The 19,595-nt window shown below is 43.8% G+C and overlaps 1 protein-coding gene across 1 annotated transcript in view; it reads right to left on the bottom strand.

The window, feature by feature from the left end:
* The window catches only part of cntln (centlein, centrosomal protein), an 84,925-nt gene that overhangs the window by 35,191 nt on the left and 30,139 nt on the right, over positions 1 to 19,595 (bottom strand). The window contains exons 12-16 of the mRNA XM_068727718.1: positions 17,286 to 17,407; positions 13,492 to 13,608; positions 6,658 to 6,758; positions 3,979 to 4,076; positions 2,484 to 3,013 (exon numbers count right to left, since the gene is read on the bottom strand). Coding sequence (XP_068583819.1) covers positions 2,484 to 3,013; positions 3,979 to 4,076; positions 6,658 to 6,758; positions 13,492 to 13,608; positions 17,286 to 17,407 — 968 coding nt within the window. The remainder of the gene's footprint in view (positions 1 to 2,483; positions 3,014 to 3,978; positions 4,077 to 6,657; positions 6,759 to 13,491; positions 13,609 to 17,285; positions 17,408 to 19,595) is intronic.

Consider the following 19,595-nt stretch of genomic DNA (forward strand, 5'->3'; position numbering starts at 1 on the left):
GGAAACAAAACACCCTTCTCTCAAAGATAAACCTGTTGAGTACTTTCGAAGACAACTTCAAGAGCTGAGGACATCACAAAAGTGTCTTACTGACCTGCAGCCATGGACATGGACGTGTTGGATCAATCTGCAAACTGAAAACTATTCCTCTGTCAAATGACACTATAAGTAGGCGAATTGAAGACATGTCGGATGACATCAAACAACAGACCACAGCTCGAATTAAGGCAAGTGGTCATTTTGCATTACAAATGGGTGAATCTACAGACGTAACAAACAAAGCAGTTTTACTCGTTTACGTGAAACATGTGGGACGGGGACTGACGGGAACAATTTCTCTGCACATGAGAGCTCCCTACTACTATGATTGGAGAGGACATTTTCAGCTCAGGTTCAAACTGCACCATCTTTTCATTAAATACATTTGAGAAGTTGAAAATTGGGGTCGTGACTTGTCGTTAAGGGGTGATGGTGGGTCCCACAGCCAGACCAGTTGAGAACCACTGCGTTAGACGCTGCTCTTCACCACCATCATTAAAACAGCAAATGAACATCTTTTGAGAGATGGCATACTACTGTACACATCCTTCAGTTGAGGTCCAGCAACTTGGAAAATCTAAAAGAAGACAGACTGAACCCCCATCACCACAGCAAGTTGGTTTTCCCTGGTGAATCCCTTTCTTGTCAATAAATTGTCGCTCATCTGTAATGAAGTGTATTCCAGAGGTAATTTTAACACAATCATGAACACACACTACATATTCCTGCCAACAAAACAATTCAATATGTTTCTGAGCAATATTCCTTTTGCCCCCCTGCTCTCATTCTGTCCTACTCTGGAACAGAACTGCTGATCTGCTCAAAATGGTCAGCTGCCTCCAGCAGCTCAAAACTTGAGAGAGGGAGCCAGAGGCAGCGATAAAAAGGAGGGGGAAAAAAAACAAAGACTTGTCAGCAGCCTTAACGAGTCTGACATCTTTATTTGGCACTATTTAGGCCAAACCTCCTTAGGCAGAAATACTGTATTTCCGGGAGCGCCTACCAGACGTATTGCTGAAGAAGACTGCTGCAAGATAAGACACGCAGAGGGCTTTACAGTAACAAATCAGTTGACAGGTGCCTTAAATAAGACAACATCTCTGAAGGCTTTACAGTAACAAATCAGTTGACAGGTGCCTTAAATAAGACAACATCTCAGTTTAGACCCCTTCTTCACAAATCCACTTAGATCCTCCTCTCAGGTAAAGCCTATATTAGACTGCTGCTTATTAGCCACATGGAGAGGTATTAGGAAAGCAGGGCATAGCTGCACCCGGTCCCTGTTAAACAGCCTCATGTGGATTGAGATGGGGTGGATTACAGCCTGATGAATTAGTTGGTGAAGAAACAGGGAGTTAGTAGGATCGAGCAAAAGAGAGAGCGGATACAGGGGGGGGCATACGAGGAGAGAAAGTGAAGGGAAATAAATATCAGCGATAGCTCTGAGTGTTTGAAATCAAATCATTCCGACCATCACTCAATAAATGTTGGCTCAGTGGCTTTTTTGCATAAAACATACATGAAATAATTACTGTCGATGGTTCTTAATTTAGAGGGTGTTAAACAGCTTGTAGACATCTGGTACTGAGCCGAGTAGGGTCATTCAAAATTTATCCAACTAAATTAACGCGAGGAGAGGAAAGAGGAGGGTGGGTGAGATGGAAAGGAAGTGTGCGTGTGCGTGTGTGTGTGTGTGTGTGTGTGTGTGTGTGTGTGCGTGTGTGTGCGTGTGTATGTGTGTGTGTGTGTGTATGTTGGGAGGGGTTTATAGGGAGGAAATAAGAGTAGCGCGCATACACATTTGTGAATTGACATGCCACAAGATATCCAACATGACTAGACGCAGGGTGGGGTTACCTTCTATACATGTATGGTTGTGTGTGTACGGGTGGGGGTGGGGGGGGGCTTGGTACTTGCAGGGGGATCCTTAGCGCTGTCAAGGGGGGGTTAGTGAATATGCAAAGGACCAGTAAATTAAATCAAACTGCCAAACTGTCAATTTCGAGGTAGCGTGACTAGTGCATGAAAATGGCATCACTGGAATGGTATCGGAGCTTTGGGCGGCCCCCTTATCCCTGGGCTTTCCTGGCATCGGTTCAACTTTGTGCGGAGAGGTGGCTAATTTTGCATGCAAATTTCAGTCAATAAGCTCCAAGCAAGGCATCCCAGGATATTTCAAAGGATCTGACAGTAGTTTCCCCCTCCTCTCTCCTTCTCTCTATCATTCTTGCTTGCATTCTTCTTTTGGCTCCTGAATACCAACTAGACAGAAGATGAAATTCAATCACCCATTTGCTTACACTTTGCATATGCACGTTGTCCCCTCGATGCTGCGTGGGCCCCCCACAATTCACCCAGCCCACCCGCTCCACTCCCACCACCAAAAAAATAATGAGGAGGGTGCCTGTGAGAATAAGTGCATCTGTGTGTGCGTGTATCATTACCTATCGACACTCATATCCTCCCACTCGTCCTTAGTGGGACTGGGGCAGCGGCCTTGCCAGCTGATGGCTTGATTGGGGCCGACTGTTCGGTGGCTGCGCTGCTGTAACGGACCTCTGAGCCGAGTTGTTTTGAATTTGACCTTGCAGCTAATGTTGCTTGGGATCCCGCCTGCCTGCGCTGGTGCTGTTGCACGATTCCTGTAGAAGTCCCTGGCTGCCCTGAGGATCCCTAGATCCTGTCTCAGCTTCAGCAACTGATGATGGAGCTTGGTAGCCTCTTTCTGAGAGGCAGCCAGCCGGCCTTCTAAAGCCATGATTTCGCTGCGATGCCGCTCCCCCTGGGCCAGGGCCTGGGCCCGGGCCGCCTCTTCACGGACAGCTTCCTGGGTTTGCAGATGATCCAGGGAGGCTTGCAGTCTGCGGCAGTTGTGAGCCAAGTCTTCCTTGGCCTCAAGGAGCTGCTCTTTCTCTTCCCTCAGCCCCTCGGTCTCCTCCTCCAGGGACACCATCCTCCGCTCCAGCTGTTCTATCTGAAGGAGTCAGAGATATGGGGCCTCAGTGGTAAAACATAGTTCGTTTTTTCCTTGCATATCTGTTGCTTTTACCATAAGTACTCAAAACTCTGAATATGCTGCTCTTGGAATGCTAGTGAAAACAACAACATGCAAGTTGTGAGTTCGCCCTGTTATTGGTATCAGTATAATGTATGTTATCGGAGGAAATTCCTATTAGACACTAGTTCCTGATTTGACCTGTGTGTGGTAGCATGCACACAGTGGTTTCCCTCCCCAGACATTTTCTCAAGGGTGTATGTGCCAATGTATATATGCTGTGTTGAACCAATGAGGGTTGTAACACCCTCCTCTCCAGCCTGCCAAGGCCATGGACATCTGACTGGTACCCCCGCACTCTGATCACCCTCATCAACCAGGAGCACTTTGTCTATTTGTTAGATCTTTGGTGGGGACTGTTTAAGAGAACAGTGCATGCCTGCTGGGTTTGTGCCTCCAGGCAATTTTTCCCTTTTATTTGGTTCCCACTCTGCCTGCTGGTGAAGCCTGGTACCTTTCAGACAAAATTAGATGGCTATCTCCACTCTTGATGATTCACTGCCATGAAGGTAGAAGGGGGGTGACATACAAATTCATGCAAGCGGGGGTTTTAGAAGCATGTGTGCAAAATGATGTGCAACCAACAAACAGCTTTGATTCAACATTTATGTTAAATTACCTACTGTTTGCTGGGATAACTTAATACAATTGTCTCTGCTCCACCCCTAAAGTTATTATTTGTGGTCATTTGTAGAATGTTTTTAACTGTATGAAAAAACAAACTACTTCCAAGCTCATCTTGGAAGTAGTTTGTCACAGAGTGAGAACAATTTTGAAAAAAAAAAAAACACATTTTCTGAGAGGCATTGTGCTTAGTTACGGCTCTGTCGGGTTTCTTTTATTGGCAATGACAAAGAACACTTAGTGACGGCATAGTGCTGTACCTTTTTAAATGACTGTTCCATTCGCTCTGAAGAAACAGAAAGCTTTTTCGGTGTGCTGCTTTTGACCTGGCGCTCCTCCAGCACTTTGTGAAGCAATTCTACAAAAGGGAACAAAGCTCGTTATTGTGACATGATGTGTCAAACTCAGGCTGCTCAATCAATAGAATGATTATAAAGAGGGTACATTAAATCAATTAGCATTACTAAAGTCTAATTTCCTTCGTAAGGTCCAGTTTCTTTTTTTCTTCTGTTGTCAATCAAATCAGAAGGAATGCAGGATCTCTGGTGCTCTTTTCTTAAGGACTTGAAATCTTTGCACTGCTAAAACCCACCACCTGTTTCTAAGACCTTATCAAATAGCCTTTTTTCCCCCTGATTAACAGAAAGGTGTTTTATTTAATAGTCCTCGCAGAAATAGGAAAACAGTATTCAAAAGCACACACACTGGTACATGCTATGTGCAACCTCTCTCGAGGGATCTTAAACAAACGAAGAGAAGTGCTTGAATCCCCCGTGAACACACAGCCCCAGGCTGCACTGCTTTGTAGTCCACTATGTTTCCCCAATGGACAACTAATCTCCGCAGAGTAACATGCTGCTTTATTCTGAGAACTTCAATAGTGGCCTTGGCAAACATATGATTTAGTCCTTATGATAACAACAGAATGAATGCAGCGCTTCGGGATTGATGCACACATATTCATGTGCGCATACCACAATCCAACAAGCCTCAGTGTCACTGTTTGACAGTATTAACCTGCAAAAGTATTGGATCTGCTCACCTAGATGTAAAGGGTAACTGAAAACAATTTAAAACTTTCTGCTTTTCATTCTTTCCTGTTAAACATTTATGACGGGACGACCAAAATAATTTGTACGATGAGGCTGGATAAATTAAATATTCAGGACCTTGACTTTTCAGGTCAGTTGATCTTTTGGAGAGCGAGTTGGCAAGAGAGGCCTTAGAAGGGAGAGTTAAGGAGTGAGGGCTATGTTGTGAGGAGCTGCTGCTTGCTCCCTTGCTTTGCATCTGACGCTTTGCCCAGGGAAGTTTGTTACTTTGAATTAGCCTGCTCTTTTGTCTTCCCAGCATGTCACATCCAATCAGACAGAGCGCCAAATAGGACAGGAGGGCTGCTGTGTTCGCTGGGTACATAACCAGGTTGGGAGACAATTATCCGGCTTCAGTGCTGGTGGCTTGGGAGTTGGCACCTCAGCACTACCTTCATAAGAAGACGTGGTGGCTCCCTAGTCACCCACGGTTGGAGGAGGTCCTGGCACTGCAGCATACATTAACGTCCCTCCCACGTCTCCTCATGGGCTGCAGCACAAAGACCCTGTTCCTTTCATCTGCTGCCTTTCGTTAGTGTGATCTCGGCGCGAGCGTTTCAACCCTCCATCCCTTTGATCGGGTCACAGAGGTTCCTCAGGAGCAAATGTTTTGGCCATTCACAATTTTTTTGTTAAAAATGTTGAGCTTACTTCCTATTGACTCTTAACATATTGGTTTGAGTCCAGAAGTACATTTTTCAAATGATATCCACGACAATATAGCCTTAATTTAAGTAGAAAATAGTGAAACACAGCTGACATTTATTTATTCAGTTTATGGTAAGATTATCTTCTCCAAAATTATTTTGAAAACTATATAAAATTAAAATTGAAATCAACCGGCAGTGCCTCCATGACGTAACACATTTTGATATCACAATCTGTCTTTTGCTTTAAAAACTTATTGTGACTTCATTGTTACTTGTGCCAAGTGTGCATTTTTGTATACTGAGAGAATACAACTTTAACATTAGTGGTAATACAATTAAAACAGAAGTACTGGAGAGCCCATTGCATAAAGCCACTCTCTGCAGTTGGCATGATTTTGTTAATGTTTGACATTTTTACCTGATAGATACTGGAAAATGATTTATACATAACAAAAGACACATATTGTCAAACCTTTTGTGTAACATTTATATTCAGAGATTATTTGTCTGACAAGATGTGAAATTAAGTATGTCCTTTAGAATGGGCTTATTTCCTAGTATTCCTGACTAGACTGTCAATAAGAGAGGATCCACTATTTCAATTAGTGCCATCCTTTAAATCACAAGCGTGCATCTCAACTGACACAATCATTGGTTGAGAAGAAAATTAAAGTGATCGAGGACAGATTTGTTATTGAACTAGTTAATTAAAGCCAACGGTTGCGGTGGTCAACGTCTGACAAAAGGTTGCAGATTGGATTAAAAGTGATGTGCTTTTCAACATCGGGAATGATATATGCAGACAAGATGAACACTACTTGATCTCTCAATCAATTTGCAAGGAGTTGATCAAGTCCTAATTGAGTTTTCGTATTAATTCCACTGGGAGTTGCCTTATTAATTCTGCTCACTGATAGACATGGCCCAGAGGTAAAAGAATGGCTTAAAAGTGATACATCCAGTGCCGTTTATTAATCTTTGTACTTTAAGCCTGTGGCAAGATCCTTGGCATTGTAGAAAACAACGCAGTAAACCAATATAAGAATAATTGCATTAGAAAAATTAGGCAAAAATATTTCCACACCAACATAAAGGAAAAAAAGAAATAGAAAAAAGGCTGAAGACACAAAGTGACTTTAACGAGTCATATTCCCTTTTTTTAAGTCCCTAAAATAGTACAAAGAATAAAAAGGTTCACCTTGGTGTTCATTAGCAAGACATAAGTGGAGCTCCTTCACTGTGGCCCGGTCCATAGCAGCCTGGACTCGCAGCATGTCCAGCTCCTCTTCTACGCCGGCTCTGCAGTCACACACAGAATTCACTTTTCTTCGCACAGCTCTTACGTCAAACTATTCTTCAACAAATATAAATGGCATAACAACATCTGGAATAGATAAATATGAAACCACTACCAACACAAGCATTGTATAACGAGTATCTTTCTGGATTCCACTGTGGACTCCATTATTATAGAAACTTTGATTACACATTTTAACTTGAATCTTATGCACTGGCTTTCTCTTCCCAACAGGAAAGACGACATTGTTAAGAATCAACTAATTAAAATGCTTTTTAATTCATCTGGAAATCAAAGTGACAAGCAACATGAAACGCCAAGGTAGGAAAGTACAGTGTGCGTCTGTGTGTGTGTGTGTGTGTGTGTGTGTGTGTGTGTGTGTGTGTGTGTGTGTGTGTGTGTGTGTGTGTGTGTATCATAACAGACAAACAGACTGGAAAGTGTGCCCAATTACCTCTCTGCAATTAGCTTGATTCCTGCTAAAGGCTAATTATGTGGAGCCATGCTCAAGACTTTGCACTTTCAAGTTATTATTAGGACCCCAACTGAAGTCTACTGAGGATACACACAAGCCCACTGAGACAACCACACCTGAAACACACACCTAATTTCCCTCCCCTCTGCTCCACAGCGTCAGAGAGAAACACTGGAAACAAGCTCCTGCTACTGGTGGCATTCTTCCCTTAGTTAACCTCATTACAACAGTAGGTCTTCCTTCTGGCTTACTTCTTAAGGCATGCAGCAAGTGCAGCATGCGCGATACACTCTGAAGTGTAACAGGGCATTTGTGGCTATGGTGAACTATGATGAGCATGATGGCAATTAACTCAAACTAGACACCTGTTTCCACCAATCTAATATTGTCAGATCAACCAAGAGATTTTTCCATACGTATACCAAGAAAACGACTTGTGAAAAGTTATCGCCATAGCACAGGGAAGAAAATTAATTAGCTTTTTAGCCCACACACTCCAGTAGAGGCCTTTTCTAATGGCTGACCGCAGCTTAAATAAGTACACAAATGACTCTCCCTGAGGGGGTGGGGGGGGGAGCAGATGGATATGTGTCGCTCCTCTATAGATTTTCCTCCATAAATGAACTCAAGTCGATGAGGCACCGGCACTGCCTTATGTGTCCAGGCTGTTAATGGGACAAATGAGCTGAAATATGCAGTATGTGAAATGAGCCTGTTCCATCTCATGTTTCTCTTTTATGCCTTTTCGGATGCTGATGGTATCGACGCTAAACCAAAGTTCATATGCAAAACATTCAATTTTGTTGAAGGATAAGCATACTTTGTTAGATGGAGAAGGGATTAGATTGCAGATGGAGCTCTTTGGCCAGAGGCCTCCGGTTTCACATCATAACAATTTGGAGATGGAAGACTATTGCATCCTCATTCAGTAACGTTCAGTTGTTGCAGTGTGTGCACCAGTCTGCCAGAGATTGGGAATTAGCAGAGCTTGGGATGTCGCAAGAGCAATAATACAAATTTAGTGACCTATCTTCAACATCTGCCAAGGTTATTGAGGGAAAGTAAAAATAAATACAAAACTAAAACAATTAATAGATTTAAACCTTGATTTGTTGGACAATTTGTATTTACATTTGTCATTTTGTCACATATTTGCTTTAGTTTTGTAGTTCAATGATGTGAATCACAATGTTACAGTGCTAATAGTTTACATTTACAGTTTGGAATTACAGGATCTCTTTTTTTGGATAATTTGATCAATGATGGAAAATTCTCATTTAATTACACCATTGAAAACAACCACATCTTTCTCCAGTTTCCTTGAACGTTTGCGCCAATCCTCCCATACAGTCTTACTCCTCACGCGTTGCTTCCCTGTGTGAGTCCATCATTTGATAAACAGATGTTTACTCTTTTCAACCTATTGGGGTCCTGATGATGAGAAAATAGCAGCTTTGAGAATTCAAAAAGACCAAACCTTTTCCCTACGTTAGGCTCCCCCCGGTTATCTGCAATTTATCTGAATGATAGCATGTTTTCTGGTCATATCCCCACTGTTACAGAGGAGAAAAGGTTCTCTACAGCCACACCTTCTATAGCGTATGGCAAGTCTTTCTCTTTGCTTTTTCAAATCTGAATACTAAATCAAATGAAGCTAGTTGAACAATTTTCAATTCCTTCTCAACTTGCCGCTTCACCTAAGGTAGAATAACACTCAGCAGGCATAAAAGCAAAAGAAGTTTCTCTGCAGAAAGCAAACTAAAGGCACTAGACAGGTGTTACTTTTGGTAATGATGTGGTCTGCAATGTAAGTCTGTGTCTCACGCCGCTCTTTTGGCCCCCGTTTTTGAAAACATTTTCTCTCTCGTGCAGCACTAGAACTTCAGCCCTAAGCTATCCACTCCATGTCATTTGATCTCGTCTCTACCTGTGTTGCACCTAACACAGCTTAGAGCACAAACTGCCAGCCTCCATCCACAAGGGTGTACAACACAACATCATCTGCAGCCATTGTGCTTTCACATGCCAGCATTCTCTTATAGTTTCTTGCTCGGCACATAAAAATACACAGGAACAGCAGGGAATAGGGTGAGAAAGCGAAGACAACCTCTGGCATTTTTATCGCTGGGGAAAGAATCTTGTTTTGGGGTGTGTGTGTGGGGGGGTTCCCCTCTGGTTAAACTCAGGCTAGAGGGCTGTTCATTCATGGAGGGAGTTTGGGTGGATAAGCCACCGCTGTCAGCAGAAATGGTGACTGGTGGAGTTTACATGGCTCAGTTCTGTATTTTCGCTCTGGGCGAGCAGCAGCCACAGTGGGTCTAAGAGTTAGGTTCTCCTGCCACAGGCCACTGATATGAGAGGTAAATGGGGATTCATGTAATGACCACTGGTGGAAACAACATAGGATGTCCACAATATTCTCTGTTCAAGAGGCGTGTTAATACGGAATAAAAATCACAATGAGGTCATTATTAAACATGAGAAACAACTAAATACCACTTCCGCAGTCAATGACTATTCAAATATGAGAGGACATAGGCCCACTACATTCTCTAGTCTACTGTATGTGTGAATTGTATTTCTGAGGTTTGGTTCTTTGAAATAACTGTATTCTTTGTGCTCAAATTGTAGCTTGTTATGGGACTAGTTAGGACTTGATGGCACACTAAAGCTTGCATCATAATTACTAAGTGTAAAGCAAGGTTTTTTTCTTGCACAATAATTAATTTACCAAATAATTAATGAAGGGAAAAACCTTAGTTGTCTGATTAAAAAACATGCATAAAACATTATGTTTGTGTGTGTGTTTGTGTGAGCAAATGTGTCCCCTCCTCCAACTAAGCCCTGGTCCGGGGGGCAAAAGACTCTCATTACTTCTAATACCTTTTAGCAAATCAAGATGAAACGAAAAGAAATAGAGGAATATGAGGAACATCGGGGTAAAATGTATTAAACTTAATTAGTGTCAACGTCGCTTATTGGGGAGGTTCACGTTCGTAATGGTCACTCTCTATAGAGGAGCTTACACTGCCACTGCAGTGCAAATGATCTCAAAGGCTTTTTCCCCAGTAATCGCTAGCTAATTTATGCTTTGATGTCGTCTGAGTATAGCATCTTAAGTCTGAGGGTGCACTGCATGTGTTTATTCTGTTTATGGTGCCTAAATAATCCCTGCCTCTTTTTACCAACAGACCTTTAACAACAATTAACAAGCACAGACACGGAGTGCCGCAGACAGATGCATAATGAGGCAGATAAAATGATCCCACTGCAAATTTTCTTGCCCACCCTGCCTGTAGTTGCTTGCCAGAGCGATCTACTACAACCAGAAAGAAATCTCAATTGAAAATCAGCCTTGGTGTCAACTACTTTATTTTAGTGTGCATCTGAGAGATATTGTAAACTGATGAAAGGTTGAGATATAGGTCTTCATGTCAGATTCTGCCAGTGCATAATCACATGACTATAAAAAGGAGGGGATATTTTACTTGTGGGATTGTTCGCTGACTAAGTAATGAAAGCAACAGGGCAGTCCAATACTATCAAGAAAAGTTAATGTTTTAGATAAATTCAACTTGGTTATTATCATTTCTAATCCATGCCAATTTCTGAGTTTGTCAGGATAACTGAATTCTTGTCAACTGCTTTTCAAGTGACAGAAAATATATTAAAAAGGGCTCCAGAGTGTGACTATTTTGGCACGTGCGACCAAATGTTTGTCAAGTGTGATGCTAAAACATACCGGTAGCTCAAAATTAAGAATACTATTGATTATTTTTTTGTCATCGGGGGAGCTAACTGCTCCACTGTCCCTGGTAAGATGACAACAATGTGTATGTGAGATGAAAAAAGGCACGGTAAAAATTTGGTGTGCACCTCAATTTGTGCTGGTGCACCTAAATGAAAAGTTAGCCACAGCAGTGCAACAAATGTAAAAAGTTATTCTGGAGCCCTGCATGGAGTAGAAGTTAAGTTTCTCCAGTAAGCCGAAGCAACAAAAAAGGAGCTATACGCTGTATTAACGCCTGTGGTACAATGAGATGTTCAACAATCACATATGGGTGTAATGTTCTGATCTCCACACGCTTTTGACCTCGTAGTCATGTCTTAGTCATGTCTTTTTTAAATGTACTGACTAATAAGCATATCTTAAAAATGTTCAAAGAGACACCATCCCACAAAACACAATACAAGAAACCATCCCGCTAATAATTCTCTATAATTTTCTCGTCAAACAATAAGCAAGTTGTTGCTTACTGCATCCCCAAGTCAGCTAAAAGAGCAGACAAACAGACCCGTCTCACCTTCTTGCTCATCCTCTTACTCAAGTGCAGAGATTGGAGGGGGGCCTGGGCTTCATAAACCTATCTTACCACCGTGGGGACCCACTGTGCAGGACTTACACCAGCAAAACGGCCATTTGGGCCCCAAGATGGTGTTTTACAAGTGCTGTTTTACAGAGAAGGTGATAGGGAGCATCTGTGCACAATATCATGACAATAAGGAGGAGCGAATGCGATTATACAGAGACTCTCCTCTAAAGCCAGCCACTTGGCATTTAAAGCTTTATAAGGGGTCTTTATTTGGCCCTAAATTCTTCAGCTGCCAGGAGTTAATTACCCATTAGTGGATCATTGCTAACACTTATCTAGCATAACCTTCACAAGCACAATCATTATAACACGATCAACGGAACAACAAGCTGCAACTGCTTTCCCCAATAGTGTCCTGGTAGTTATGCTTTCACAAACTCTTATTGTTGTTGTTGCACTGTGATGGACACACTCTTGCCTTTTTGTTGCCTCTCAACAGAAGTGTGCATTGCATGGAAGTGAAGCTTGTTTGGTTAAGCTGGTATGGTATGGAATAGAGATGGGCAGTATGCTTTCGCTTAGTTTAACACACTGAGCTGTGTGCATATTGCGTGCCCTGGAACGAAGAGTTTTTTTTCTAAAGCACAAGTTTAAAGACCCCAGCCAAGTTTACTTTGCATCAGCCGCCCGGGTAAGGAGGAGCCCTGAGGGGTGGGGAGGGAGAAGATGAGGTGGAGCTGGTCAGGGGCACATGAAGGGGATCAACACTAACCCCGGAGAACAGGCCAGTTACACAGCTAGGGATGAGGCAAGCCGCTCTCTCCGTCCCTCGTGGTTTCCCTCGCAGGTCAGATCCGAGGGCCCTACGTGTTCGCCATAGTCTGCCCCCCTCCCCTTCCCTTGCCCCACCCCCAGACCATCCAGCGCTCAACTCCGCTCAGCTCCAGTCGTGGCCGGGCAGGCAGACGGACGGACATCCCTTAACAGGCAGCATCAGCGGCACTAGGGCTGCTAGCCTGTAATTAGCTCGGACAGCTCAGGCTTGGAGAGAGGCAGCCGGGCTATATCATAATGAGCTCAGCTGGGATTAGGAGGACAGGGCAGGGGGGTGAGCAGAGGGGAAAGCAGTAGAAGGGGTGGGAGGCAAGTACCAGAATTCTGGCCTCAGCCTACTGCCGCATTACAGAGGACCGGAGGGAGGCAACTGGGAAGACAAGTCGGAAGAAGGGAAGAGGAGGGTACAGAGGCATCGGATAGAGGAGGAAAGAGGTGAGGAGAGGTGAAGGCTAGGGGAGATGGGGAGAGGAGACTGTGGCTTTAGGCCAAGCTTTGTGTAGCATCATAGAGGGTCAGTGTTAGTGGTACGGTTACAGGGGCTTCTCTAGATCAAACAAGACAATGACTACACTACACCCAGAGACAGACTAAAAGACAAAGACAGGAGGGAAGAAAGACGAAGTAACAAAGAAAGAAATTAAATAAAAAGCACCTATTTCAGAAAAGTCGAGTAAAACACCAAACAAAGTATGTAAAGTATCTCATTGACACTCACTTAATAACACCAGCAACATGACTACAGTTTGGCATAAATGTTCCATTAAAAATGCAATTATTTCACAAAGACACCACCAGGGATTCTGATGATGTGATTTTACTTTGTGCACTTATATTTGTGAATTTTTGGGCAGCCAATTTTACAAACGAGCAGCGAGTCTAACGATCTCGCCTTGGCCCCTGCTGGCCGGTAATGATGTGGAGAGCTAGGTGGACGCTGCGAAGTTGGGAAGGGCACGCTCATATTTTAACACCCACAAACAAATCAGGACAGCGGAGGTGCTTGTTGGTTTGTGCGTACATGTGTAAGACACAGAAAGAACAAGTTTCAAAATGATGCATGCACAGTCAAACGTCCAGTGCTGGTACTAGCTTTGACAGCAGGTGACTTACTTTTCAATAGAGAGTTTCCTGGTGAGGTTTTTCAAGTAGGCCAGCTCATTCCACACCGCATCACTGTCCTCTTGTCTCAGCTGCCACGGTTCTGCACGCTGCGTCCTTCCGCCTGGCCTGGACACATTTACACGATATATAAGAAGACAAAAAGTAGAAATGTGGAGGCAAGCAAAGGCATACATATAAATTGAACAGATAGCCTCACTTATAGACAGACACACAGACACACACACACACACACACACACACACACACACACACACACACACACACACACACACACACACACACACGTAAAGCAAACATACTAACAAGGGAAAATGGTTGGTACTGTATATCATCTTGCTGCCTCTGGCCAATTCACATGGGGGTAACAAGGCCCCTTATTCTCACTCTGTTTTTGTTATTCAGCCATCTTTAGCAGTATTCAAATGAGCAGCCTTGACTTTGACATTTCAGTGGCAAATCATGTACACACGTATGCACGTTTGTTAAAGCCCAGGGCACTGCCCGTGTGGCAGGGCGTTGGACCATTCCCTGTGTGCCATGCAAATGCAGATAATGGCAAAAAACACACTCGCAAACGAGGTCATTCAAATGTCTACACCTCACTTATGAATACTTAATGACACTTTGTGCTCAGTGGCTGCCCCCTCCATTGAACTTCACCCTTCAACTCACACACACACACACACACACACACACACACACACACACACACACACACACACACACACACACACACACACGTACACACTGTCCCTACTGCGCTCAACTGCATCCCTGCTCACACCCAACTCATCAATCAGTCTTAGCCCAACACACTCAATTCCAATTAGAATTTCATTTGCAAACTAAAATGGCTTTCAGTGAGAAATCCACCGATTTCAAAAGTAGTGGATGAGAATATCATTTTTGTCTCTCTCTCACACACACACACACACACACACACACACACACACACACACACACACACACACACACACAGACTAGAGTTTCTCATTTTTACTCAATCAATGAGCTGGATGTGTGGAAATGGATTGTGAGGGTCACTGCTATTGCGGAGGGCACCTTTTCCCGTGGTCATTATTGGCTATGTAGATACAGCCACACTACGCTAATACTACTTAAACCCTGGTGCCTGGGAGTTGGAGGCTACTGAAGAACGGCAAATGTTTTCATTTAATACTGCTAATGCCCCTGTGAGCAATTTGGAGCCCTTGAAATTCTTCATAGTGTATGCGTGTGTGAGTTTATATCTGTGTTATCTGTGGGCTCGGGTTAGTTTCCCAGAGTGCAAAGCTACTTAACGTATAATCTCGCTGTATGGTCACAGAGATTGATACACTTCTACACATTCTACAGCAAACACACAATGAATTCAGCCTGAGCTATCTTAACACTGCCTGGAGCTGTAAAAGTACATGATATTTTACCCAAAGCTCTGTGTTAATTCTCGCTGTGTGATTTCTAAGTATGTAGTGTATCAACTGCATTCCTTATGAAAGGTGTATGAAGCTTTAGTAAGTCACGGTAAAGCTTTTTAAAGCATTTTAATTTGTTTACAGTGGGCCAAAAAGCTGTTGAACATGGAGCCATGAGAGAGCTATCTTCTTCAGGCCTCAGTGCTTTCTCCCCAATGGTATCCTAGTTTCCATTATTAAGCAGGAGGAAATAGAGAGAACTTTTCCGCGCCGCTGCGGCTAATTGCTCTGATTCAGGGGGAATCTGTTTATGGGCGCAACTTTGATCAGAGTACGGATGCTTTAATAACCTTTAATTTTATTTGCTCACCCTCATCATCCCCAGTCTGATTAAAAAACTTTTTCCCTTCCTTAATATAAATAAGAAGTTGGCTCCCCCCCCCCCCTCTCCTTCATGCCATTTTGGGAAAATAATGTGGTAATGGTGAATGGCAGGATGGTTTCACTGGGACTGGCCAACTGCGCTGCTCCTGCATGCTGATGAGCCAATGGACCATTTGTCTGCTTTGTGATTGGCTGGTAGTTCCATCTTGAGCGGGACAGGTTATCACTGGTGACGTCACACAGCAGCTAGCCGTACAGCAATCAATTGTTTAATTCCATACTTAATTCTGCTGATGAGAGGTGGATATTGATATACGGTAAACGAAAATCTGGTAGGTATAGAAAAATTATATTCGTGTTTAACACTTAGATATCTTAGTTGACGTAACCAGTGTATATAAACTTGTGCATGTGTGTGTGGCAGGTTACACGATGGGGGTGGGGGTGGGGGTGGGGGGGCAGGCAGAAGGGAAAGAAAAACGACCCCCTGCATCTTCCCAAAAATGCAACAACACAGCATGGAAGCTACAAGGAAATCCCTAACAAGCTCGAAATGCAATGAGACCCGATGCCTATCCCCACTGACTTGTTAGGGCCCTGATTTCCCAGCACTAATGGGAGTATTTAAGTCACTTTCTATTGTCTCTCATTCAGGATGGCATTACCCCAGTGGGTTTAACAGCTATTTAAGGATGGGGCTTAATGCCAAATGAATGCCAGGATCATAACATTGAGTGACTGGCTGGTGCCATGGAGGGCTCTGACTGAAAAGGGCAAAGCTGCCTATTGCATCAATTTTATGTCAAATCAGTCATGAAATACAAATACACTGACATTGATACTACAAACATATTATTATGGATTTTTTGGTCTTCTCGACGCTTTACTCTTAACCACAGCCTTGTTTGTCTTATCATAGAAACATACATAACATCAAGGCAGTCCACCACACAGCATTTCTTTGATAACCTGCTAAAATGTAGAACAGCAGCACAACTGGTGTTGACTCTGAGAGTTCTCTCTCTCTCCCTACATCTCTCTGTCTTTGTTCCCACTGTCTCAGACACATGCTGTTGAGCCGCACTGAGCTGACATGAGCCGAGTCGAGCCTAGCGCTGAACACGCTCTCTCACTCACTCCACTTTCACACGGGCTCACGTTGCACTGCTGTTTTCTTTAATTAACCCAGAGAGAAAACAGCTGACAGGGTCAACACTTTGCTCCCGTGCGGCCACCAAAACATATGCACCTTTAGTTACATTTTTTAAAAATGGACCCAAATGATGCTGCTGGAGAAAAGAAACAGAGACAGAAAAAGTGGGGAAAAGGCTGGGGGAGACAATGGAGAGATATATTAATGACATTTTCCAGCACATTTTGCGCTTTGTGTAAAAATCCTGTGGCTTCTGTTGAAGATAACAGGTCGAGGCAGGAAATGGACCCTCCTTTCCACTCCTCCTCCCTCCACAGGCCTTTTCAAACACCTTGCACCCCCCCAGGACAAGACACCTCCTGCCTCTGGCTCTCACATTCTAATGAACGCTGGGGGAGAAGAGACGCAGAAGCGTGCACACACTTGGCACAAAAAGGCCCAAATTGACTGGGCTTAAAACCTCAGAGCTTTTCAAAGGCAAAGGAAGGAATTTCTCCCACTTTCCCAAATCCAGCAATCAGGTCTTGTCAGACAACATGCGGAGATCTATGAGTCCCTAAGACTCTTTGTGCGTGGTTTCAGAGGGTTGTAGCATTTCACAAGGGCTTTTACCATCAGGCAAGGTGAGTTATGTGCTTTGAAATGTCTCTCACTGGCTGCTGCTGCGTGGGGCTAGAAGTTATCCAGGTTACTTTGTGTATGCAGAAGTCCTCTGTGTTTTACAAATCAAATGTGTGTAGAGTACACCAACAGGTCCTGTGCATTGAGTGAGTGTACAGTATTTATTGTGCCACATATATAAACTGTGTTGTGTGACACTGTGTACTCACAAGCCATTTGATTTCTCCATCTCTCTCAGCTGGCCTCGGACTGTCTTGTAGTTGCTTTGAATCAGACACAGGCGTTCACGGCGCTGATCATGAGCCCTCCTCAGCTCTTCATTCTCCTCCATCTGTAAGGCACAGTGACAAGATTTTTTTTTTTTTTTTTACCAAAAGTCATATGTGTGTTAAATGAAACATAACTTATCTGAAATAGGGAGTCAGCTTCATTTACACTGGCACAGCAGTGCGTCAGGGAAGCTGAGAAAAGCCCCTCACCGTCTACATATTTAAAGTGGTCTGCAGCTGAAACACCTTTGCCTGACAGGAACCAGCAGGTTCAGATTCTTTTCTCTCTTCGCTTTCCTCCTTGACAAGTGCTTCCACTCTCACTGGGCAACTGAGACATCATTAAGGGACGGCATTTACACAAAGAGTCAATGGGGTCACAGAACACTGAGCAGGCGCGCACACGCACACACACACACACACACACACACTCTTTAACCAGCAAAGAAACTCACTCGCTGGAGTTACCAACTGATGACCAGCACGTGTTGTGTTGGTGGGGGTTGTAGCGGTGGGTTTGCTGCTGACACTGTTGTTGACAGCTATTAAAACACTGCGAGATTGGGCTCCAGCTTTAAAGAGGGAGTAAGAGAAGACAACATATAGATTTTTCTTGTCAGGGGCACCCCTCTTCCCCATCACACTGACCTTAACAGCGAGGGCGGTGGAGAAAACACTTTCAAAAGGTAGGACAAACAGAGGTGGAAAGAGAGCAACGGAAGAGAGAAAGACAGCTCATGAAAATAGAGGAAAGAGAGAGAAGAGAGAAATTAGAAAGAGAAGAAAGAGAGAGAGAGCAAAGCAAAAGAGAAAGTGAAAGGAAGAGTGCAGGACAGGTTTCTGCTTGAGTGGCCAGGGCTAGGGAGAGTTGTCGAGCGCTTTCTGAAGGGAAGGAGCTTGTTTACTGCTGATATGACACGGCTGCCCTGCAGAGAGGGAAATGCGAGCCCTCAGCCCTGTTATTATTAACAAGGACAAAGAGAACAGAGAGCGCACAAACATGCACCAGACACACAACAGGTGCACACTCACTCACTCACACAAACACACACACACAATGCACATTTACACTGCCACTGTGACAAGTATGGATTTTCCCTGGTGCGGATTATTCACAGAGGACATCTGCAAGACATCCTCGGCCCCTTCGAGCTGCCCCCAACCTCTCAAAAACAAGGCTCTAATGAAAGGGGCCAGACCGGGGTAGTGTTAACTGGTGGAACTATGAGCTGGAGGACACAGAAGAGTTGAGGCTGACTGATGGGGGTGGGGGTGGGGGGGGGGCAGGATGGAGCGAGTGGCAGGGCATTAGCCACATCATGGCTTCTCAGGCTCCTTCCAGAGCTTCCCCTGGGTAGCCCAGTTCTGGTCATCAGGCCACAGACCCTTGCCCACAGATCAATACACCCCCTTACTCAGCCAGCATACACATCTGTGGACGTTCTCAAGCTGAAAAATAATTACACAGCAACAGCTACTGTTTACTTGAAAGTGTGTGGAAGTAAAAAAAAGAAAAGAAAAAGAAGGCCATTATTATGAGAATTGTTTGTTTGTGTGCTGCTGTTAGCTGCTAAGGTCAAAATGTCAATGGTACGGGCTGGCGTACCCAATTTGAAAGGCATTCTTTTGGAAATAATTAGATAGGATCAACTGGAGAACAACGGACAGGACAGAGTGAAGTGCTGTCCTGGGAGATCCTAGAGGTGAGGTCTCAGCTGTAGCTGATGGAGGGCTTTATTCTCAATGCCAGATCCAAGCAAAGGACACGACCACTAAATCATAATCTGAACTAATGCTTTCATTTATGTGCCACAGATGTGAGTTGCCAATCACAGTTTTTCTGTGCATACCTTTGCTAAATGCCCCTCAACTGGCAGACACATAAATGGCACCATTACCTAAGACAGTCATGCGTGTCGTCTGACTCTACGTTGAGCATTAACGTCTGACTAGTTGTCTTCCAGTGATATAATTCAGACACTTCAGATCTGACAAGAAAATGATGCCTAATGTGTTCAAAGGGAGATAACCTCTACATAATCACTCACTCAGTGGTCAGTCTGGAATACGGAAAGGGTAAAGAAAGGCAACAAGGAGGACAGCTGTAGGGCAAAGTCAAAATTATAAGAAACGGTCATGGCAGCGGAAAATGTACTCTACTGACATAGAATAAAAAGAGAAAGTCTAATTTTGAGACCTTAAAAGAAAACACAGGAGATAGGTGGACATGAAGTGTATTTTGTTTGCAGT

The sequence above is a fragment of the Cebidichthys violaceus genome, unplaced genomic scaffold (assembly GCF_023349555.1).
Source record: "Cebidichthys violaceus isolate CVI_PGR_0920_01 unplaced genomic scaffold, fCebVio1.0.p SCAF_4, whole genome shotgun sequence".
Lineage (NCBI taxonomy): Eukaryota > Metazoa > Chordata > Actinopteri > Perciformes > Stichaeidae > Cebidichthys > Cebidichthys violaceus.